The sequence below is a fragment of the Idiotropiscis lumnitzeri genome, chromosome 13 (genome assembly GCF_059441095.1).
Source record: "Idiotropiscis lumnitzeri isolate Australia: NSW breed Sydney's pygmy pipehorse chromosome 13, RoL_Ilum_1.0, whole genome shotgun sequence".
Classification (NCBI taxonomy): Eukaryota; Metazoa; Chordata; class Actinopteri; order Syngnathiformes; family Syngnathidae; genus Idiotropiscis; species Idiotropiscis lumnitzeri.
In genome coordinates, this window is record NC_142403.1 from 14,607,248 (window position 1) to 14,631,161 (window position 23,914).

The following is a 23,914-nucleotide window of genomic DNA, read 5'->3' on the forward strand; positions in this document are numbered from 1 at the left end:
CTAATGTGAAAGTTAAATAGCACCAGGGGGTTGCGGTTGTTTGGTTTCACAGAATGAAAAAGCGGTTGCCAGAAAAGAGAGCCTGTTTAGGAAACATCCTCCACACTCAGGCATGGATTAACTATTATTAGAGTGAACAAGTAGCTTAAATTGCAAAGTAATCTGCTTGGAGTGTTGGTTTTGGTGATTTTGCATTTTAGGATTTTAACCATGTTTGACTATACATTCTTTATCACTTGATAATTTAGATTCTGTATATTTGCACGTTGTTGTATTTTTTAAGTACAACAGATGCTTCTCATTGTGAAGGAAACGCCCAGGGAGGCGTAACCAACCTGAGCATTAAGGTGCGTTCAGTGACAGTGGTAAGTGGAAAACTTTGCACGTTCAACGCTGGCTAACGTCGTGATATTAAATGGCGTACAATACGTCACTACGCTAAATCATACAGAAAAAAAGTTTTCGAGCATGGTAGAAATATTGAAAGGCCGAGTACTATCACCGTTTATAATAATATCCAACATAAAAAACATTCTTTAATTTATTTCTTAAATGACATTTTAAACTTCTAAAAGGTTCATTTCAAAACAAAGTTTTGTTTTTTACTTTCTTTTCGAGTTGTCCATGAACGAATCATACGTAACACACCCACCTGCCATCAAATAGAGAGGTGTGATTGGTTGGTGAATCACCCTCCTCTGCGTTGATTGGTTGCGAAACCCAGAAGGGGAAACGGGAAGGGGAAAAAAATCTTGTCAACTAAACCTCACGCAATCTTTGCCGCGCGTAATTTATCTGTTAAGATCGTCAAACACACATCAAAAGGGATACAAAATGGGATGCTTTTTCTCGAAAAAATCCAAGCGGAAGTCGTCCGAAAAGGAAGAGCAGACGCCGACTAAGACGACGGTGGAAACTACGACGACCAGCAACGCGGTTCCCCTTGGCAACAACACGGACGAGGCTGCACCGAAGCAATACAGCTGGGACAAGAGAGAAAAGGTTCGCCGCAGTCATGTTTTCATGTTCAGGTTTTTCAACACACGCCATCAAACTTAATTTCAAAAAGTTGACTCACGTCACGTGTAATAATGCCTACGTGAGGTGTGCTTTGGTGACGTTGACGTGCGTGGCACTGAGCAAATGGCGAGTGGCTCGATTGGCGCGTGTTAGCATCACAATTGGAAAATTTTTAATTTTACCTGTCTGCTGTAGCCTACAGGTGCATTGAGTGACTTCTGTTGTTGTCCACTAAGCTGTGACTTTTACACCCGAGCCATCGGCCTTCCTCTGTCTTTCGCTCACTCCACGTAACTTGTTCTAAACCCATTATGGGATTACAAAGCGCACCTTGTTTAACTGCATTCAACCTGAACGACACTTCAACTTCCGGGTTGATGACTGCCCTTAAATGGCATAACTTTCAATTTCTTGCTGTGCTACTGCATATTAGTTTTATTATTTGTTCTCCCAAGGAAAACTATTATCTATTTGTTTGTCAAATCCATGTAGTTATTTATTTCCAGTTTCTCTACTGTTTGCTAATGGTGTTAAATAATATTTCAAAATATGTTCAAATAAACAATGGCAGTATTGCTAATACAATCTGAAAGCTATTCTGTCGAGAAATAATAATTTCACCAGTTATGTTTATTAAGGCACATTTAATATGCAAGAGACAACTCAATGTGCTTCACCCAAGCAAAGGAGGAACACCGAAAACATTTGCAAACACATCTGATAACGACATTTGAAGCAAAGCAGAGAAAACAAAAGTATCTTACCCAAATTACTCAAAGAACATACATTAACATTTAAACAAAAAAATAATCACACATTAAATCGTCATCGTAAGATTCAGGGGGGAAAATGGCAATTAAGTTTTTTTTCTAAATAGTTAAGCCCGAGTATCTATCTTTCCACAGGTGGACCCCAAAGACTACATGCTGACAGGCCTCAAAGACGTGACGGCGGGTCGTCTCCCCGGGAAGTTGAACGGTCAACAGTTTGTCATCCAGGACTGCCACAACTGCGACATCTACGTGTTCGACCACGCGGCCGCCGTCACCATCGACGACTGTGTCAATTGTCGCATCGTCTTGGGCCCCGTCAAGGGCAGCGTCTTCTTCCGAGACTGCAAGGACATCCACTGCGTGGTGGCGTGCCAGCAGTTCCGCACGCGGGACTGTAAAAAGATGGAGGTGCTGTTGGATCTTCTCGTTGACTTGGTTATATTATTTTAAAAGTTAGCAGCAATGTTAGTTTGTCTGCTTGAATATAGGAAAATGAAAAAAACTTAACAGTGGTTAAATTATGCAGCAATTAAAATGTGCTGCACGTGAAAGTTGAAAAATGTAACGAAATAAGGCTTTACAAACAGTTCTTAGAATGAAATGCAAATGTTTTGAACTCAAGTACAACTGATCTATTCACCCATGATTCTTTTGCGTACCACTGGGCTAGCGCTCCAGGTTACACACTGACATGCAGTTTGAGCTTTTGAGAGAAAATAACGAGCTTTCCGCCTACTGTGAGGAAGTTGTGGAGTCTGTAAAAAGCAGCCTCCCTTCCCAGTTTTCTCTTTAAGGAACATCCAGTTCTTTTTAATTTTGTCAATTGTGTAAGACGTTACCACGAAAACGTCAGGAAAAGCCTACTGGAACAGCTGAACTTCATGCGGGGTTTAGCAGAGGCATTTTGAATTGTGTCAGATGTGCGCTGACTGCTATTTAACATGACTTTAAATGCGATAAATTAATTCTGAATCCAACCTCAGCTCCAGTTATATCAGGGGTGGGTAAACATTTTGATTGGCGGGCCACAATGGGTTCTAAAATTTGACAGAGGGACCAGGAGCAGATGGATGGAGTGTTTTGGTAACCTCACCTCATTGGAGAAAAAAATTAATTTAATTTTAAATGAAAGGGAACAAAAGCATTACAACAAAATATATGTCTTTGACACACCACAGTATTTAGAAAATAAAACATCAACAAGGTTTTTTCATTTAATTTTTTTCAAGTTCAGCAGGCCGGATTAAAACGTTTAACGGGCCACATGTGGCCCCCCGGCCGTAGTTTGCCCACGCCTGAGTTATATGAAGGTTTAAATCCACTGGTTTTGTTATGCATTATTGAGTAAATGGGGGGGACAAAGCAACATATGGACTGCTGCCCCATTTATTTATTTTATTTTTTATTTTTTGGGAGAAATTTAACAACCTGTCGCCACAGGTGTTCCTGTGCTGCGCCACGCAGCCCATCATCGAGTCGTCGACCGGCGTGAAGTTGGGCTGCTTCCAGTACTACTACCCCGAGCTGGCCTTCCACTTCAAGGACGCCGGCCTGAGCATCTTCAACAACAACTGGAGCAACGTCCACGACTTCACGCCCGTGGCCGGCGAGACCAACTGGAGCCTTCTGCCCGAGAGCGCCGCCGTGCTGGAATCAGTGCCCGCCCCCGGCGCCGACTCGGACTTCAAGGGGGTCCGCATCTCGGCGGATGCGGCGCGCAGTATCGTGCCTTTGACTAAAGGAGGTCGGCGCAAGGATAGCGACGAGTCCTGTCTGTTTGTGTTCTTCGCTGGAGAGTACACCACCGCCAACGCGCGGAAGATGATCGACGAGGTGAGGAGAGGTGGAACATTCGTTTACCAAATGTGTTTTCTACACCAATAAAATACTAGAATTGAGAGATTATGTAAATATTTTTTTTAAAAAAAACGACTATAACAAAATGTTTTCCTACACAATAAAGGGCTGTAATTGATTAATACAAAAGGAACAATATTTTTTATAAAATCAATTAAAATGTTTTAAATAAAAAAAACAACTTTATTACCCAATATAATACCTTACCAAGTAAGACTGATTCATTGCTGTTTTTCTAAGATTACATATATTTAAAAATAAAATTACAATTATTAAAAACTTTGTGTCAAGTGAAAATATGGTATCTTGTGCAAATCCTGCATGGTTCATTACGCATTACAAAATGTTTAATCAAATGAATGTGCAAAAAAATAATTCAATGAGGATTGTAAAAATAAAAATTTACTTTGACTGTTTTTTTTATAGTACAAAATATGGTTTTGTTTCCCTGTAAAATGCTGTGATGCATTTATAAATTTAAAAAAAATGAAGTAAATATAAGAATGATTATAATAGCAATAATTTTAATATCCTTTATTAAAATGCAAATGCAAAAAATATATATATTTCAGATTTTTTGGGGTTATAAATGTCCTTATTGTGTACATGTGTTTTTACTCAAACATTCCATTCATGATTGCGTTGATGCCAAAACATGCGTGACTCATCACAAAGTCTGGATGAGCAGCGAGCTCAAAAAATGTCGTCCGTGTGCCTCCCACTTTGTTCTTTCCTTCCTCCCTTTCTACCTTCTATGTCCCCTCCCACGGCAGATAATTCTGTGACGCTCAACGTAACTTCACCCAATTCCCCTTCCACTCAGGCAACCGCCAAAGGCTTCGTGCTGATCCAGACAAAAGAGGTGTCGATGCGGCCCGAAGATGTCAAGCGTGTGTTCCAGAACGACGCCGAGGATCTCGTGGAGTGGATCAGTAAAGGTCGCTTCCTGCTTTCTCAATGTCTTGACTGCCACATCATTTTATTTGGCCCACAAGAGCAAATCCAGTACATCCACATCAAATGGTGGGCAAACTTTTGTGAAAAAGGGCCACACTTCATTTTTAAACCGGATCACAAGGCGTATATAAAATAGCGTGCTATACTTTTTCCATCCCTGCATTAGATGGTGTTTGTGACTTTATTTTTTTTGTCTTTGTTGTGAAGGTCCTGTCATCGCCCTGGAACTTAATGGTGATGGTGTCGTGGAAGCCTGCAAGAACATAGCCAGCGAGGTGTTTGGCGGCACAAAGGTCAGCTCCACTCTCTTCACATTTTACTCCTCACAACAATAAACATTTGTCAAACATTTGCAGTACATTTCCGGAACAGTTGACTAAAATAGGTTTTCCAAGTTCTATGCAAAACACCAAAGGTAGTCTAATGAATGGCATAGTCAAAGACTGTTCAAATATATTTATTTTAAAAGGGGGCATTGAACATTTATTTTTTTTTGCATGGCTGGAACCGATTAATGGAATTTCAATTGATTCCACCCCTCGCAGGTTTTCGTTTCGGACAACAAGAACACATCTTCTCGTGACGTGGACAACTTCTTCAACTTCGCCGACATGCAGATGGGCTTGTGAGGAATGAGGTCCATAAATATCTGGGCGCCAATTTTTTTTTTTTTTTTTTTAAGCACTGCTACAATCAGTGTGGGCCACACACCAACCAGACCTGCTGCTGCTGCTGCTTTAATAATTAAAACACGTATGTAATCACGCAAGAGGGTTTAACCACAAGCTGTAGTTTTCATGACCCGACTAAGTAGCTTTGAATGTACAGCGCGACCGCCCTGTCGTGTTATTTACGCAACCGGTGAAAATTGAGATTGACTTCTTGCTGTTTATTAGCTGTTGCCGTTCGAAGTTGCAGAGGTACACACATTCCATACTTATGTAGAAGTGCACATATTTGTATGAAAGCAAAAAAAAATGTTGGTGAAAGGAGAACAACTGCCATCAGGAGTCACCACAATCACTTGCATAATTTTTTTAATTTTTTTTTTTAACCCGTGGCGGGGTGTTAAGGCGCTGGCTGGGAATTGAACTGCATCGCTATAACGCCAGTGCTGAAATTCATTAATTAAGTCAAAATTAATTGTTACCATCGCTTAATTGAGAGACATTCATGACCTTGCAGACAATCGGAACTTTTAAAAAGTCTAACACCAATTCATGTAACACAACTGCAGGGTTGCTATTGGACAGTCCATCAATAGCCATGTCCAAATGACGGCCAGTATAAATGCATCGAGAGGAAAAAAAATGTAACCAACCCCAAATTATTGGGGAAAAAACTGCGATAAACCTCTATTAAGCGTTCTCCACAAAAAAAAGGGTTGACTCCCCAAAACACAAAAATGTTTTAGTTGGAATAACTGAATAAATTAACGTGAGTGCCGAACTCCGATTTTGTGCAATAATGTATCGTAGCAAACCTGCAGTATGTGTTACGTGGATTTTTGCGCGCATTTTATAAAATCCAACTTTCTGTAAAACTGTGAACATGTCTTTGATTAGTGATTGTATGAGCGAGTCCTGAAAAATCTACGTAAGTAAAGTAACAAAGAATTTGTACTTGGTTACTTGGCAACAATGATCAACATGTGCTTGTATGTATGTAATTTGTATTTATTTTTTAACGCTCGCTTCTGTCAAAATGTGAACGTGTCGCTCGAGTGTTGGTTCTCTTCACTGCCTGAAACATCAGGAGCACAAGAATGCCTCATATTTATGTATAAATCTTTAAAAAGATCGTCACGTGTGTGTACTATACTTCAGCGTACGACAGAGTGCACTTTTTGTTTGCACAAAAAGAAATGAACATGTATGCTGTTTTTTTTTTTATGTAGGCCATCATGTGATCAGTCTTTTTTTTTGTACAATGTGTTTTATATGCTTTGTTGGAGTTTTTGTATAGAAACAAACTGATGTTTGATGCTGTACATTTTTTAGTAAAAGTTACATTTGTGACATTGTTCTTATTTTCTTTTCTTTAGTCTAGATGAGCCGTAGGAGTTGGTCATAACTATGCTGACTTCCTCTTGTGAACAACTCAGCCATGAATCACACTTGGCAGCTTTCACTTCCGCCTAAAATCATTTCATATGCCATTGATTAGTCTAACCTGCACCTCACGATCTTCCAGATGGACTCACTGTGTGTATGACAAAATATTCAGTGGATTGAGTAAAAGCAAATTTGACCTGAATTGCGTTATTTAAAGGGGAAGTCAAGCAAAAAAATAAAATCTTTACAAATGTTATATGCACCCATTGACATCACAAAAGAGTTGGTCAGGGCTCAGGTTTTTCTGAGTTTGGTCATGTGACATTGGTCGTTACCTGAAAAACTATGATGTCATTTTCAGTTGACAGCAAGTAGCAAAATGGCCGCCCACTGAGATAAATAAAAACAAGTGACTTCTGCACCTTAATTCATATACGGCAATCGCAATATTAATAAGAATGTCGTGTTTAGAATAGTGGGGTGTATAGAACATAAAGAACATTTTTCCCCCATTTGAAAATATGTAAATTAAAGCAAAAGTATCGAATTTAAAAGTCCATACAAAATTGGAAATCACGGTATTTTTCAAGAACTGGTGTAGTTCAAAGGTCAATTGTAGAGCACAACCAAAATATTGTTAACCCCTGTCACAGTCTATGCTTTGAAACATTTTTTCAATTATCCTTATAGTAATTTTCATATTTTTCAATCGTCTTATTTAATAGTTTGATCAATGTAATTTTGGGCTAACATTAGCGTGCTACATAGAAAAGTTGCCCCTTCTAAATCTATGTCCACCCGTCCCCACGCCTAACGCCGATGTGCAAATCGAACGCCCGTTTATGGGATTGAGTCGAATTCGGCGGGTTTTAGGACCCGGCGGGCCGCGAGGTACAATAGCTCTGTTGTGCCGTGTTGGTGGGCCGACTGACTGCAAGCCCGGGAGAAGAACCCCCAAAAAATCCCTAAATTTAACCCATTACGACGAACGAATACGTCTCATTTTGTGGCTATACGCGTTGTATTTGACGCTGGACGGCGTACGGATGGGATAAAGCGGACCTAGGAGCGTAAAGATTGAAAGGTAAAATGGTGGAAGCGTGAACAATATGCCCGTGTGTTTCCAGGCTCGGAGTGGCAGGATGTGCCCCCGTGGATGCTTGCTCTTAAAACCAGGCCGTCCTTTTGTTAGCGAGGCATTTTGTTTTATTCAATCCACTGGAACGCTTCCCTCGTCGTTTAGTCACATTGGGCGGTTAAACTGACGTTTAGTTGTTCACCCCCCACCTTGTCCCTCGTTTTAAAGGCACCACTGTGAGGAAGTGACATGTCGGTGCGCTGCTAGTGGCGCCCATGTTTGATTTGGCCCTCGTCGTCTCCCGCTTCCGAGGCGTTGGCGCCAAAGCTCTTTTAAAAGCTTTTGTTGAAAGCGTTTTTTTCCGCCTGATCTTCTCGTCTGCGTGTGAAAGCAATCCCACAGTTGGAATTAAATCCGACGCGAGTAGAGCAACATAAATAAAGCGGCTGTCGCAATTTGCTCATTGTTTCCGTGCTTTTGAACGGCAGATTCACATTATTGTGACGTCACATTCTGCAACCCCTCCCCCCGTCTGGTTAGCTCGTTTGCTAGCTGTTGCCCCTTTTCACGTGCTAGTACGACTTTCAGTACTAATGAGAAGCAGATATGTTGATAATCTGTTCTTAAGTAGAAGTTTAGATGTATTGTGTTAAATAAAGACAAAGTAGAAGCAGTGATTTTTAGTAATTTATTTAGACGAGGCAGTGTTATTTATGAGTGCATTTCATACACAAGAGCTATGTGCTTCACTATTTACAAAACACTTCAAGACAAAACTGAATAATTTATAAAAATTAAAAGAAAAGTAAAGAAAAAATGTTTTACTAAAATCAATTTTACTTATGTAAAAGTAAAATGAAAAAAAGTCACTCACTAATGTTCTTTACTCATTCACTGCAAGGCAGTTTAATAGCAGCATCCCCCTTATTTGCATCTATTTTGGAGCATTTTGACTGATCATTCACGACCTACAAACTATTGTGTGAAGTGACAATATATCATTGAGTTAGTTACTAGACCGCGGGTCATCTCAAAATCCTGAAAAACACTGAACTAATTGCATTATTGCCTTAACCAGAAAGCAATTTTTCAAAATAAAATCAATATAAACTGGTTGATAGATTGTTTTTTACATAAGTAATGTTGAAAAACTGTCAATTTGGCTCTTGTATCAATCCATTTTTTTCTGTATGGAGGAAAACATTTGGACACCCATTTTTTTTAGGTTGTCATATACACATTGTCATTGCCTTAAAATGTCGGCTTTGTTTTGTAAACCCCTCATGTCAACATCAGATGTTTTCAAGTGCGCTGCTGCTTGTGCTCCTTTTCCACTTAAAAATAGCTTGTGGAAAATTAAAGCGGAGTTTAAATGTTCTCGTCAGTTAGTCCGGCTTCCCCCCCACATTCCAGAAACATGCTTGTAGTATGAATGGCTGGTGAACGGCATCACTCTGTTGCGGATGTAATGATCAATAAAAAAATGCCACCTCATATCACGTGCTTTCTCAACAAAAATACGTCTGAGGGTATTAGCGCCCAATGAATTTTATACTGTGTTTTACAATAATACTTGGTTGTTTACATGTGCCCTGCGATTGGCCGCCAACCCTGTCTTTCGCCGAAGGTCAGCTCGGATAGGCTCCAGCTCAACCTGTGATGCTCGTGAGGATAAGTGTGATAGAAAATGGATGGATGTTTGTGCACGTAGCGTGAACTTAAATGTCCACTTCCACCCCTTCATGGGGAATGCTAGGCATGTTTAAACAACACTTTTAGTCGACTGACACCCTAATGCCTCATGGGAAAAGTGACGATAGCCAGAGAATCCAAAATAAAACATACTCTTTCTCTAGAGAAGAGACAAAACTGACCTTACAATTAATTAAAAATCAATTTCCGACTCAAAATTAGTTTGACCTAAAGCATGACTGGTAATGACTCGTCTGAAAAAGACCAGAGGAAAGAAGCTTGAGAGATCACCAGATTTATTGTGCTAATATCACATGCTCTTTCTTTTTCTCAGGGATGAAATTATTCACTTGAGTGTCCATCAGAGGAAGCCACTAGCATGCTTTTCAACTGGAGCTTTATGGTGAGTAGGAACGGCAGCAGCAGCCAGAGATGGTGACTCAAGTCGGAAGTTTTTGCGCTTGCTTGACGTAAACTTATGACGGTCTGTTTTTGACATGACGGATTCTTGCAGCCTGACTTGTTTGAGGCCTGGTTCGCACGCAAGGATCCGTCACATTTCAATAACTCAAGACTAGTGGCGTAACAGATCACATAAGTTACAGTTCGGATCGGATCCCAGATTCTGAGTCACGGATTGGATTGTTTTTCAGATCGGGACAAAAATATATAAATACTACTTTGTCTTCATTTATTTTATGAAACTCTTTTGCCCATTTAAAAAAATAAAAAATTAACTCCTAATGTCTAATATGGCTGGTTAGCATTAACAACCGCAACTTAGGTCCACAATATTGAAACAGACGTTAAAAAAGTAAGCCAAGGAACAGCAGTTGAACCTGTGACTTGCAAATGCCATTTGTTACTTGCTCGCACTTCTGGTAGTAGCAGTAACAAGATCCTCGAGAACAAACAATGTGTCACACTGACGACCTCGCGTGATGGCCATCTTGTCTGCAGGATCTGACAGGATGAAGCGTCTCAGGACCTCCAGCAGCAGCGACACTTCTGACAATGAGAGTGAGTCCCCGTACAACACTACATGATGACAAGATGGCTTCATTTAAATGCATATCGCTGAAGCAACGTGCCGTGTTTACATCCAGGTCCCTCAACCTCCTTCTGCTCCAACAAGTATGGCAGCAAGCCGGGCACCCCCGCCGCCGACCCAAAGAAACCGGCTGAAGTAAGTCCTTCCTGTTCCCCTCTGCACCCCCTGCGGTCGCCAGCACTTTGACCCGCCCGGTATCTTCATTTTGACCGTGTCTCAGGTGTTCCGAAAAGACCTGATCAGCGCCATGAAACTGCCTGACTCGCACCACATCCCGCCAGAAGAGTACTACTTGTTGGCCGATACCTGGAAGCAGGAATGGGAGAAAGGGGTTCAGGTTCTGGCGAGCCCAGACACCATCCCGCAGGCGACTGTCAGGTACACATGACGGCATCGGCATGACTAACACGTTAAATATGTTTTTATGCCATTGTTATTATAATATTAGCGCAAAAGTGATTAAAGGACATCCTTTCTTAAATACCATGATCACGATTTGGGCCATGATCACAAATGTGCTTATTTTTTTATGTTCAGGATCATTGCAGAGAAGTCCAAAGAAATTCTGTATGGCCACCAGAATAAGTTCATCCAGTGCTCCGGGCAGGAGTCCACAGAACCGGGCTACGTCAACATCAAGGAGCTGGCGGAGGCCATGTGCCGCTACGACCTGGACAACGTCGACCTCTACTGGCTGCACACGTTAAACACCCAGCTGCTCTGCATGGGTGAGCCAACTTGTGCATATTCGTAGTTCAGCGTTGGCAAATATTCCTGTTGGGGCGTGTGATGATTGGTTAAAATGGTTTGACTTTTGTTTTAACCTATAGTTATATTATCTGGACATCTGGCATAAGTATCGGGACAGACAATCTTGTCCATATATCCCAGCCCTATAAGGCGCCACCTGTCATTTTGACCTGCACATTTTGAGCCCACGTGTGTGTCGTCCAGGTGAGAGCCCGGTGGACGAGCTGACGATGGAGCGCACCATGGAGGCGCTTGAGGGCCAGTGCCACAACAACATGAGGCACGCCATCGAGACGGTGGAGGGTCTGGGTATCGAGTATGACGAGGACGTGGTGTGCGACGTGTGCCGCTCACCCGACAGCGAGGAAGGCAACGATATGGTTTTCTGTGACAAGTGCAACATCTGCGTGCACCAGGTAGGTGACACAATTATGTTTGGAGTCATTTGCTCTTTCTCTACTCCCAATTGGTTTCAAATTTGAATTTTTTTTCTTGTAATTGACGCAAATGAGATTAGCCCGGGAAGACTGTGTAGGGATTTCTATCTTCCGGACTATATAGTATAGAAGGAATATAATATTTCCGAAAGTCCAGCACTGATATTTCTATGGGTATTTACCGGAGACATTTTGGGAGTTTGCCAAAATTTCCACCCCTGTTTGCAACCCTACTCACGACACGTTTGAACAGTAACGAAAACTGGTAAACTCACTATATATGGTGCACAATATAGTGGCTTGAAAATGATTCCGAATGCAGCAAGCGTAACAAAGCAAGATGGCATACTTTCTTTACATCACCCAGGCCTGCTACGGCATCGTCAAAGTGCCCGTCGGGAATTGGCTGTGCCGCACGTGCGTGCTGGGCATCGACCCGCAGTGTCTCCTGTGTCCAAAAAAGGGTGGGGCCATGAAGGCAACGCGCGCCGGCACCAAGTGGGCGCATGTCAGCTGCGCCCTGTGGATCCCCGAGGTAAAAAAAAAAGTTGAATCTCTCGTCTGATTATGAGCTCAAAGCTCACGCTGTGCCTTTGCTGCACACAGGTCAGCATCGCGTGCCCCGAAAGGATGGAGCCCATCACCAAAGTGTCCCACATCCCACCCAGCCGCTGGTCGCTCATCTGCAGTGTGTGCAAGATCAAGACGGGCGCGTGCATACAGGTGGAGGCCACAATTTGGGCTGCACTAATAATTGCATTTTAATCATGATCACGATTTGGTTCAAATTAAATAAACCTGATTGTCTGCGATCTTGACATTTGAGCTAAATTTAATCGAGCATAAAATGTTACCTACTCGCCATCTTCCTATGCACTGTTCTTCCCCACAGTGCTCGGTGAAGAACTGCACTACGCCCTTCCACGTGACATGCGCCTTCGAGCACAGCCTGGAGATGAAAACCATTCTGGACGAGGGCGACGAGGTCAAATTTAAGTCGTACTGCCTCAAACACAGTAAACCCAAAGCGGTAGGCGAGGCGGGCCTGAGCCCGGCCCGCGCCAAGCCGCCGGTGCCGCCCTCCGATTCTGCCAAAGTGGGCCTGCGGGCGCAGCGGCTGCAGGAGCTGGAGGAGGAATTTTACGGGCTGGTGCGACCGGAGGAGGTGTCGCGCACCGTGGGGCTCTCGCCGCACCTGGTGGACTTTGTCTACCAGTACTGGAAGCTGAAGAGGAAGAGCAACTTCAACAAGGCTCTCCTCGCGCCCAAAGAAGACGAGGAGAACCTGGTGCTGCAGCCGCACCAGGACAGCATCCACACGCGCATGCGCATGTTCATGCACCTGCGACAGGATCTGGAAAGGGTCAGTGCCATTGTGTCATGATTTTAGCTGTCTTCTCTACCACGATGATTTGAAGGTGCGTTAGTATTGTGACGTGCTGAATCCGTGCTCATTGTGTCATGCGTTGGTGTAGGTGAGGAACTTGTGCTACATGGTGAGTCGGCGGGAGAAGCTCAAGCTGCTGCAGAGCAAAGCCCAGGAGCAAATGTTCAACCTGCACGTCAGCCTCATGAGCCAGGAGACATCTGCTGGTGAGCTTACTCGTGCTCAGCGTATTGCACGCTCCTTTCACGCAAGGCCACTGCTCATTGCTACGGGAACACAAGACACTACTATCATTGTACTTAGCCCACGAAGATAAATAATCTTTTATTGAACCCCAGGGGGAAATTCAGGTTTTTCATCTGTTTGAAAAATACAAAAAAATAATAATAATGACACGTTGCCCTCTTTCCCTCATTTCGTTTTGATATGACCGAAGGCCTTGCTTCGTCCTTCCCGGTGGAGAGTGTTCTGTTCCGGCCTCCTCCGAGGATCACACTGAAGTTGAAAATGCCCAAAGCATCCAGTTTGGGAAACTGCCACGCTGCGTCCAAATCAGCCAACGGGCCTCTGTGTCCGGACAACAGCGGGAACGTGTCTGAGCGCGGCAGCGAAGGCCTCGGCCAGGGGAAGCCTCAGCTGCACGGGCACGCCCGGCGAGAGGAGCGTGCCAACGGCCGTGTGGCGGGGAAGCCCTTGGCCTTGCATTCCTCATTACACGGTCACTCTTCTAATGGCAAAACGGAGCAAGAGCGGACCTCCAAAAATGGTCTATTGGAGAAACTGGTTGCGCAGAAAGACAGCTCGTGCCAGACGCCCGGCGAGCCCAACGTGCCCAAGCAACCGCTGGACAAAGGCGCTTTCGGTAAGTCAGCCATGGAACACTTCGGCAGGTCCTTCAAGGAGGCCACCATGAACTTGGTACGGACTACCGAGGACATGCGAGCCTCGGACAAGCTCGCCCGCAAGGAGAAACTCTGGCCCAAGCCGGTCTCGGCCAACAACACACGCTTATACCATGATAGCGACGGCTACTGTCCCGACTTGGAGCTCAGCGACTCGGAGCCCGAGGCCAAGGGGAGGCACCGGCGCCAGGGGGGGCCGCCGCCGCGGGATGCCGCTCGAAGAGGTGGCGGTAGCGGGCAGAAGGGCGGCGGACGCGGGAGACAGTCGCTGGGCGTACGAAGGTGACGGCAAATTGTCCCACTCTGGCTCATTAGCACGTTTGTACGTAGCACAACTTTTTACTGAACTGCTACACTCTGTTCCTCGTGGCACAGCTGGATGTACAGTGTTGTGACAAATGGACCAAACAAAATAAGAACTCCCACCAGGACTCCAGCCGCTGATGCCACGCCCCTCAAAGGCACACAAATGCAGTGTTCCCCCCACTCGGGCGATATGAGCAGATGAATCTCATCCCTTCATTTCGCGAAATAGCCTCTGCAACAATTTCAATACTCTTTCTTGGCACCAAAGCAATACTTTTATATTAAGGCTTTGGCCATAACACAAAAACAACAAGTATGTGATTTTTCTCAGTCAATCGGTGGAGAAAAAAAAATTGCAAACCGGTGGGGGAAACAGTGTTAACGGTGGCCACAAATGTTTTATTTCAACATGTTTTTGTTTTTTTATTTGTCTTAAAAAATGTTATTGAACTAGAAATCTTCTTTGCAATAATATATTCTATGTGGTCTCACTAGTCTAAACACTTGTGATTAATGTTGCGTTTTTGGAATATGAATTAAGTGGCAAAATCTACCAGTTTTTATCCATATCAGAGGGTGGCCATTTTGCCACTTAAATGACATCACAGTTGCCTAGGTAACGGCCAATCACAGCTCACCAGTGTTTTTAGTTTGGTTAAGTGACATCCGCAAGCTGAACCGTGATTGGTCGTTACCTGACCCCTCAGCAACTTTCAGTCGACAACAAGTGGCAAAATGGCCGCCCCCTGAAATGGGTAAAACACAGGTGGAGTTTGCTGCTTAATTTATATTTTACAAACGCAATATTAGGTCATTACGATACTATGTGTACACTTGTGGGGCCGCATAGAACAATACACAGAAAAATTGCAAAGAACATTTTTTAGTTGACTTCCCAATTAACATGCGGCATCAATGGAGAACACTAAATTCTTGACGTTTACGACGCCGCTGTCGTCATATTCGCTGCCTTCACTCTTTTCATGTCTCAGCCCTAATTTCTTAATAAAGAAGCAAATCAAGTCTTTTTTTTTTGCAGAATGAATTCTGTACGGTAATTTTAATTTCTATAAAATAAGTCAGATTGTTAAAATGTTTCATTTTTATTCATTTTTAAATTGTTAAAATAATAGTTGAACCAGTGATTTCAAATTGAGCCGAGAACCTATAAGCTAAGGGAGTTTTAATTTATTAAAATATTTTTATGGAAATACATTTTACTCAAATGTAATGATGAATAATGGAGCAAGCGTCAAATGAGATTTAATTTTTCATTGCTATTACATACGTTTCTACGTGTAGTAATTAGTTTTTAAGTTAATGTAAAAATGTTTGCTTTACTTTGTAATGATTGGGGTTATTTTGAAATAGTTAGAATATATTCAAATGTAAAAACCAAATCGTATCGCGTAAAACCAAACAAACGAAGATTATGAGCATTGGCGCAATTATAATTGACGTAATGCTGATGCGCGGATGTAACGATAGGGGGCGGCATTTGCCACATCTTTTGCGAGGACCGAATGAAACGTTTGCTGACATAGCAAAGGAAGAAGCGTGTGCTGCGTGGTGAAATGCGTGTGCAAACGAAAACGATCGATTTGGAGTTGTAATTGTTTCACCGTTTATTGCCGAGAGTAGACGACATCACCCCTGCAAGAACAAACGTTTGTTCTACACGACTCTGGTTCATAGAACGACAGACTTAAATGGCGGATAATAATGGACTAAAAAATCATTTAGAGTGCAAGTTTGAAAATAAGTGAATATAATTGGCCATGCGTCGCATCTGTGTGTTTTAAATGTCTAATCACGTGCCACATCCAATATGACTGCCGCAATGACGTATTGAATCATTTGAGTAACCCGCTCATTGAGGCGTCTGTGTGCATCTCTATGCTCAACTGGCTGCGCTGAGCTGGACTCTCAATCTCACTGGTAAGAGCTTGTCTGGTTCTTTAAATTGTGCACGTTGTTGTTTGAAGATTAGCGACAATTTTTTCTGCATAAATTAATTTGCCATCACAATTTAAGAATGCATGACTACACTGGAGCTTCTCAACAGTTTCGGGTAGTCTGGTGATCTTTATTCTCAGGGGTCTACATTAAAACTAAACGAGTCAGTTGGAGAGTGTGTTTAAAAAAACAACAACTTTATTTTAACCATAAAGTACTTCATTGACATATTTTAAATTTTTGGTCAAGTTATTTAACACACTTATTTAATGAAGTCAATAAAAATGTTTCATCTCCAATATTGTGAAAACAATTGTGTCAGTGTATTTTGTCCTGACGATGTGTTCATTTGTTCTTCTTTTTCAGTGTAGAACTGCACCCGGTGGCCTATGCGATCAACATGCATAAAAAAAAACGAAGCTGTCGCTTCACTAAAAATAACTCATCTGTTCATTAAGCTACTGATTGAACATGATTTGGAAAGTCAGACCGCTCTGTGTGAGGTCCCACAGGCGACATTGCATGCAGAGCAAGGATGAATTCAAAGGAATTGTCTGTAGACCTCCGAGACAGTATTGTCTACAGTCACAGCTCCGGTACATGTTGAGTTTTCACTTCACTTTTTAATTTAAAAACTTTTTTTTTTTTTTGCAGTGTACCGTCGTGATGGGTTATTTACTTTTGTCACTAAGGTTCAAGTGCTTTGTTTTTCAAGTCCGAAAAGGTCACAATTGGCACTTTGAAACAGGTGCTCTCTGACTTTTTCGTTTGTGGAATATATTCCATTTTGAAGTTGTAATTTTGCCATCGGTGAGACCACATTGAACAAGCAAGCTATTGACTTGTCATCACGGGTCAAATGTTTGTTTGGAAACCTGTTTTGTAACTCCTTGTGCATAGGCCAGCCCGTACCTAACTGGCTGTCCTAAGACTCTCAACAAGTCACATGCCATCATCCCCTCATCTGCATAACCTGTTTTTTGCGTTTCGTAATGAACACTCTTGTACAGAGCAACAAATGTCATTGTCGAGGCAAACGTGAGCAATACGAAACTGAATATGCTTGGAACTACAAAGTTGCAGGCAATGTGAAAGGGACTTTTTACATCCAACGTTTCACATTTAAGTGTATACGAGCAGACAACTAGTCATTACATAGGTATTAATTTGAATTGAATATGACTATATTATAAATGTAAATACATATTTCTATACACTTATTACAAACATTAAATACATCATACGGGACTATGCTCAAGCTCCCTCCCTTACCTAGCAAAATCATATATTCCAAAATATCACAAATATTTCAATAATATACGGTGTCACAAAAACACACACAAGAATTTACGAAGATTATGCCAAAATAAATGAAGCAGTTTCAGAAGACTCAGAACTGAACGTACAACTCACGTCACGTCAATGTTTTTTTTTTTTTTTCAAAAGTCAAAAGAGCACTTTGTGTTCCGGGTACATTTGGAGAGTCATTCTCTACCTCCAAAAAAAGGAACATGATGGGGATCAATCACAAAGACCTTTTCAGGGGTGAGGCTCATCACAAAGACACCTTGAGCACGATCATTGACGTTGCAGATCAAGCTGAACAAGTAGCGGGGTGGATGCAGCTCGAGTGAATTCTGACTCGCAAAAGGTGCAGCAGCTTCTTTGGCAAGTGCGTGAAGACCAAGACGAAGCCGGTCCGAGTAACCAACAATCATGGGAGCGAATTTATGCGCATCCACGGAGGTAATAGCACCAATTTGAGTGGTTAAAGTAGATATTGCTGTCATTTTCTCCTTTTTGACCGGATTTGGATGTCACAAGTGGGCGTTGTAGTCCCAAAACGAAACTAGCCGTGAATGAAGTCACAAATAAAAATAGAAGGCTCACGGTCAAGGGAATAAAAACTAAGAAAAATAAACATCTACGTCGCCGTCGGGGGATGGGCTGTCCTCAAACTGCCAAAGTGCCTTTTAAGTCATTCAAAAGGAATTCTTGAGCAAAAATCGCTTCAGCCATTGCACACTTGGCGTCAACACAGCTGCGCCTCAAAATGTTCAATCGCTAATTTACGATATAAAAATACGAACGACTTCAAAGTCAGTGTAAATACTTTTAAATCCGGATTAAAAACAGGCTTTTCATTAAGAGCTGTCATTTATTTTTAAAGTCACGTTTTCGAAAATCTTTTTCGTACGCTCTTCAATTTTGTTGCTTTGGAATCTCTTTAACTTTGTACATCCTTTTAAAATGTTTGAGCCTTTTAATTGCAGTGTGTAAAGCATATCGAGTTCCATTGTATATGAAATGCACTTTCAAGTAGTGTTTCTATTTTTTAAATTTTTTTACAACTCCTAAGGACCGGTATAAATCTAGGCGACAGGTGTCACACTCCGGTCAGCAAAGGCCACTATCCCGTTTCCCTCGAAGTCAGTTTGATACCTGTGGTCTAATTTTTTTAAGCCCCTTTATATAAGAACCACCGCCCTCTTGATTTGGAATTTTTAATTAAGAGTGACCTTACGTTCTTGGATCGCTTTTACTGACCTCCTCCTTCCCGAATTATTCGTGTTAATGGATGCATCATCCCCTTCCTCCTCCGCCCGAACATGTCCGGCCGCCTTGATAACATTTTTTTTTTTTTTTTTTACGTACAATGACATTTCCCTCGCGGATGTTTTCTTAAGGATTCGAGAGGCGCGAAGCACGTGTCTGGCATCCCCATGCACAACTGGATGTCGCGCATGCCTGCAGCCCTCCAGAACACGCCACTCCACCACCTGGCCATCCCAGGTACGACACTTTGTCATCCTTCACGGGGGAATGCGACCGTAATGTGATTTTTTCTTCTTCCCTTTGTCCTCGCAGGCAGCCACAATGCGATCACCTACTGTCTGGATTTGAAGAGCAAATCTCCCGTCGACGTGACCCAGCCTGACATGCTGCAGAAGGTGGACAAATACACTCAAGGCCTCATTCGACCTTTTATGTTCAAGTGGGCCGCAACGCAGGTATGATCATCAGCATGAGATGGAAGAACTTGTACGATACTCAGTGGCACCCTGTGTGTGATGAAAAACACTCAAGTGGCCCTTACATGTTTCCACAAGGGGGCGCAAATTTCACAAACAAATGTCAATGATTGGCCAATTTGCCAAGTAATTTTTTGTTTTATCCATCCATTATCTGTACCGCTTCTCCTCACAAGGGTTGCGGGCAGTAGGCGGGGTACACCCTGAACTGGTTGTCAGTCAATCGCAGGGCACACAGATGTACAACCAGTCGCGCTCACACTCATACCTAGGGGCAATTTTGAGTGTCCAATCAGCCTGCCATCCATGTTTTTGGAATGTGGAAGGAAACGGGAGTATCCAGAGGAAACCCACGCAGGTGCAGGGTGAACATGCAAACTCCACACAGGAAGGCCGGAGCCGGAATCCAACCCACAACCATCGTGCTAACCAGTCGGCCACCGTGCCGACTACCAGTAACCACAACCCCGCCCAAAATTAGTTTGTTTGATAGCGTTTTTTTGGTGGTGAAAACATTTTCTAGAAAGTTATGTATTAACTCATTCACTGCCATTGACGGCTAAAGACGTCAAAAATCATTTGTTTTACGTGGCTGGTAGTGTATTAGTTAAAAAAATGTGACTTAAAAAGTCCAGTATTTTGTTCATGAAATATTGAGGAGAAAAAAAGTAATTTTTCTCTAAGAATAAAATAGTATCTTTTCAATAATAAGGTCATAATAAACCAATTCAGGGTGTTATTGGCCAAACTCAGCTAGGATAGGCTCCAGAACACCCGCCTCCCTCGTGAGAAGCGGCTCAGATAATGGATGGACGGACGGTTGCAGTTCAAGGCAACGCCTGAGCAACCACCCTCATCAGTCCATTATTTTTCATCAGTGCAAAAGTGGGGTGCGTTAAAAAAGCTGGGCTTTAGTCATCTTTTGATCTGAAACCCAAATGTCAGGATACAACAACAAAAAAAATACATCATTTTTGGGGGTGCTGTATGTGGCATGTTGTATGAATATGTTGCAGGACCTCACTGTGATCCAGCAGCTGAACAGCGGCATCCGCTACTTCGACCTGCGAATCGGGCGCAGGCCCAACGACACCTCCAACAACCTTTACTTCTACCACGGCTTCTACACCAAGTTGACCGTGGATGTAGGCGCGCCGCACAACGAGCTGAGCATTTTCATTTTCTGCTCATGCTCCCTGCAAGTGGTTTCATTTGTTTCATGAACGCTGTACTTGTGTTCTCCGGACAGACGATTCTGCGCGAGATCCGCAAGTGGTTGAACACGCACCCCAAAGAGGTGGTCATCCTGTCCTTCAGCCACTTCCTCGACATCAACGACCAGCGCCACATGCGGCTGGTCAACAGCATTCGAAACATCTTCTCATCCAAACTCTGTCCCAAAATGGTGCTCCCATTATATTTCTTGGTTTTAGTTTAACAGCTGCAACGATAAATATTTTTTAAAAAAAACTTGCATTTTGAAAAAGTTTTATTTAAAAAAAAAAAGTTATCCTGTTCTGACTCGATTGTCACCTTTTGCGTGTCAGGACGTGCCAACCCTTCAGAAGCTGTGGCAGTCGGGCCACCAGGTGATCGTGTCGTACGAAGACAGCAGCATGGTTCAACGTCATAATGAACTTTGGCCACACATTTCTTACTGGTGGGCCAACAAAAAAAAGGCACAGGATGTGATTCAGGTGTTGGATAGCTGGAAGCAAAATGGCAGACCAGGTAAGTGCCACAAAACTTATTTGACAACTTTTTGGAGGGTAAAGTTCAGTTTTGGTCTAACTCTCGCTTATATATGACTCCACTGTAGTCCACTGGATGGCGGCACACCTTTAATTTTATGCAAAAGAGAAGAATGTAGGAAGTACTGTGATTGAATACGATCTTGCATCATGGATGGACAACCTAAAATGCTGGAGTTTTTTTTTTTTAATTTTTTTTGGGGGGGTGTTGAAAAAAAATTAAATAAAAAAGTAAAATAATCTAAAAATAAAAAGAAATATATGAAAAATATTTTTAAAAAATATTTAAAATAATATAAAATGTAAAATAAATAAAATAATATAAAACAAAATAATATAAAATATAAAATATAAGATAATATAAAATAATATGAAATAATATAAAATAGAAAATAAAAAAATAAACAAATTATTTTTTTTCACTGAACCAAGGGGCCACCAGTACATATGGACATGATTATTGGAGTATTTTTGTTTTAAAAACATAAAAAAGAACACTATTTGTGAAACATAGCTATAAATTACGACACATGGTAAAATCCGTATTGTGCAATACTCAAGAGTTCAAATTTAACATGTTTTTTAATCCCGTTATGACTCATGAGTACTTGAACATTTTCTCATGAAAGTTTTTTAACCTTCAAATTCTCTGTCATAAAAACCTGATGCGCTACAAAATATATATACATATATTTATTTTTTTTAAATCAGCGTCAAAAATCAGAATTCAAATTCACCCAGTGGTATTCAGCCGGACAGCCAAAGATTCTAAAACCAGTTTCAAAAATATTTTTAAAATTTGTTTCAGGAGGTTTTTTTGTCGCCGGGATCAACTTGACAGTGGACGCGACGTACATCTCCAAGAATCTGACCAAGTCTCTAAAGGACCTGGTGAAGTCCACCAACCCGACGATGCTTTCGTGGGTCCTCAAGCAGAGGCCCGGCGATCACCCGAACGCGCTCAACATCGTGGCGGCCGACTTTGTCAACGAGAGCCGCTTTGCGCAAATTGTCGTGTCGCTTAACAAGAAAATACTTCGTTAAGAAGAACCCTAATTTGTTTTTAGTTCTGGCTTTCATTTTGTGGTCATTACAAACACTCGTTTCAGAAGCTTTATTTCCTGTTCTTCCACCTGCTGTTTGATTTTCTCCACCTGTGTCATCTAGTTGCCTGCCATGTACTGAACATTGCTGTTATAGGGCTGAATCTTGCGATTGCGATTTAAATTGTGATTTTTTTTTTTCAAGGCCATCAGGTTTTCATTCACTGCCATTGACGGATATAGACGCCAAAAATTACATTCATTTTACCCGGGCTGGCAGTGAATGATTTAACAAAGCAATGAAATAATCCTTTACAATAAACAGATTTATTATACACAAATATTTTGGTTTTAACCTTGAGCTACAATTAGTTTTATTTTACTGTTTTAGTTTTAGTGTTGGTTTTATTTTTTTAATGGTTTTTTTTCTTGGTATTGTCAAAAACTTAAATAAACCCCAAAGGCACAGAAAACAAAATGACAAAGACAAAAAAGAATTTCCGCTCGAATTTGTTGGCTAAAATTCCAAATACATTTCTTTTTTCAGCTTTGTGGGGTTTTTTCCCATTGACAAGATCCCTGTCAGACACTCATTAAAATATTTGCAACCTGTAAATTGTGCATTTGGGTCCTTTGTGTCTGTCACTAAGCCCCTAAATCTGCTGGGTTAAAAATATAACATGGGTTCCGAAAGCAAGTTTTTTTAGCAGTTGTATCAAATGAGCAAGGCTTACCCGTTTCTTCTAACCGAAGTTTTGTGATGGTTCGTTTATCTTGCGTGTGTCGGAAAGTTTCTTCCTAGGAACTCATTCCAATTCTGTGACATCATCTTGGGGGATTATATGTCATTTAAAAGCTGTGTGACATAGACGACGTGTCATTCACATTAGGCTCGTCCCCCAAAATCACGCCCCTCCCCCTCCAAATTCTGCAAATTCCGAACTGCGAATGCGCAGGGTTCACGGTTTTCGAATTATAATTCCTCTTCAGACAGGTTTCAATGTCACGGAGGAATCATTTCTTGTAGTTGGTTGACATGCCATATGTTTCCTCAGCAGTATTTCACAAATGTGAGTACACCCCTCACACTTTGGGAAATATTGGGTTGCATCTTCTCATGGGACAACATAGATAAGAAAAAAACAAAAAAAACGCTATCACATAATAGTCCATAATAGCATAATAATGCCCTCTTGAAATAGAAAATTCAGACAGCCTTTAAAACTTCAATCACTGGCAACAAAAGTGAGTACACCCCTCTGTGAAAATGTCCAAATTAGGTGCTATTGGTCAATTTTCATTTCTGGTGTTATTTCAAGTGTGAATGTGGAGCAGGTGTGTTAAATTTGGTGTTTATGGCACCGAATTGCAAAGTCTGAGGCTGCTTTTGTTTCTCCAATTTCATAGATAACCCGAGGGGGTCGGAGGTTGCGCAAGCATGCTAAGCACAGAAGCACAAACTATGTCTGTCATGCACATTTTTAAATGTTTCGGCTTCAGTCATTAAACTGCATTGGTAAAATGAATTGACTTTTTGACGTATATAGCCGTCAATGGGAGTGAATAAGTTAATGCATATAAAAAATATATTACACATTGTAAAAAGACAATGTTAATTCTGTACACAAATTCTGTGGACAAGGAGCAAAAAAAAATCCTGTGCTGGCATTTTATTATATTTAAAAAAATCTACAGTGTGATATTTGACATTTTAAAGTCATTGTAAAATGAAAATAGTTTTCTAAATGTGGCCAACAACAAAGAGTTAACAACCCGAGACTTGTACAATGTGATTTCCAATCATATGGCTGTGCTCTTTGAGATCATCTTTCCCTGAGCTGTTGATAATTTCTCTGATGCCTTTAATG

At 41.8% G+C, this 23,914-nt stretch overlaps 3 protein-coding genes across 3 annotated transcripts; all 3 read left to right on the forward strand.

The window, feature by feature from the left end:
* Positions 1-685: 685 nt before the first annotated feature.
* rp2 (RP2 activator of ARL3 GTPase) lies at positions 686-6,609 on the forward strand. The gene is made up of 6 exons (XM_088312820.1): positions 686-1,002; positions 1,926-2,201; positions 3,234-3,626; positions 4,474-4,588; positions 4,815-4,900; positions 5,153-6,609. Exons 1-6 carry the CDS (start codon positions 835-837, stop codon positions 5,234-5,236), a joined length of 1,122 nt encoding a protein of 373 aa, XP_088168946.1. The 5' UTR covers positions 686-834; the 3' UTR covers positions 5,237-6,609.
* Positions 6,610-7,489: 880 nt separating this feature from the next.
* jade3 (jade family PHD finger 3) lies at positions 7,490-15,291 on the forward strand. Its single transcript, XM_088313857.1, has 12 exons — positions 7,490-7,745; positions 9,766-9,834; positions 10,392-10,451; positions 10,538-10,617; positions 10,703-10,860; positions 11,020-11,210; positions 11,437-11,648; positions 12,037-12,204; positions 12,276-12,392; positions 12,562-13,032; positions 13,145-13,262; positions 13,493-15,291. Exons 3-12 carry the CDS (start codon positions 10,403-10,405, stop codon positions 14,242-14,244), a joined length of 2,316 nt encoding a protein of 771 aa, XP_088169983.1. The 5' UTR covers positions 7,490-7,745; positions 9,766-9,834; positions 10,392-10,402; the 3' UTR covers positions 14,245-15,291.
* Positions 15,292-17,679: 2,388 nt separating this feature from the next.
* plcxd1.1 (phosphatidylinositol-specific phospholipase C, X domain containing 1, tandem duplicate 1) lies at positions 17,680-22,656 on the forward strand. Its single transcript, XM_088313308.1, has 7 exons — positions 17,680-17,966; positions 18,908-19,013; positions 19,089-19,231; positions 20,269-20,397; positions 20,502-20,657; positions 20,800-20,983; positions 21,812-22,656. Exons 1-7 carry the CDS (start codon positions 17,937-17,939, stop codon positions 22,045-22,047), a joined length of 984 nt encoding a protein of 327 aa, XP_088169434.1. The 5' UTR covers positions 17,680-17,936; the 3' UTR covers positions 22,048-22,656.
* Positions 22,657-23,914: the final 1,258 nt, after the last annotated feature.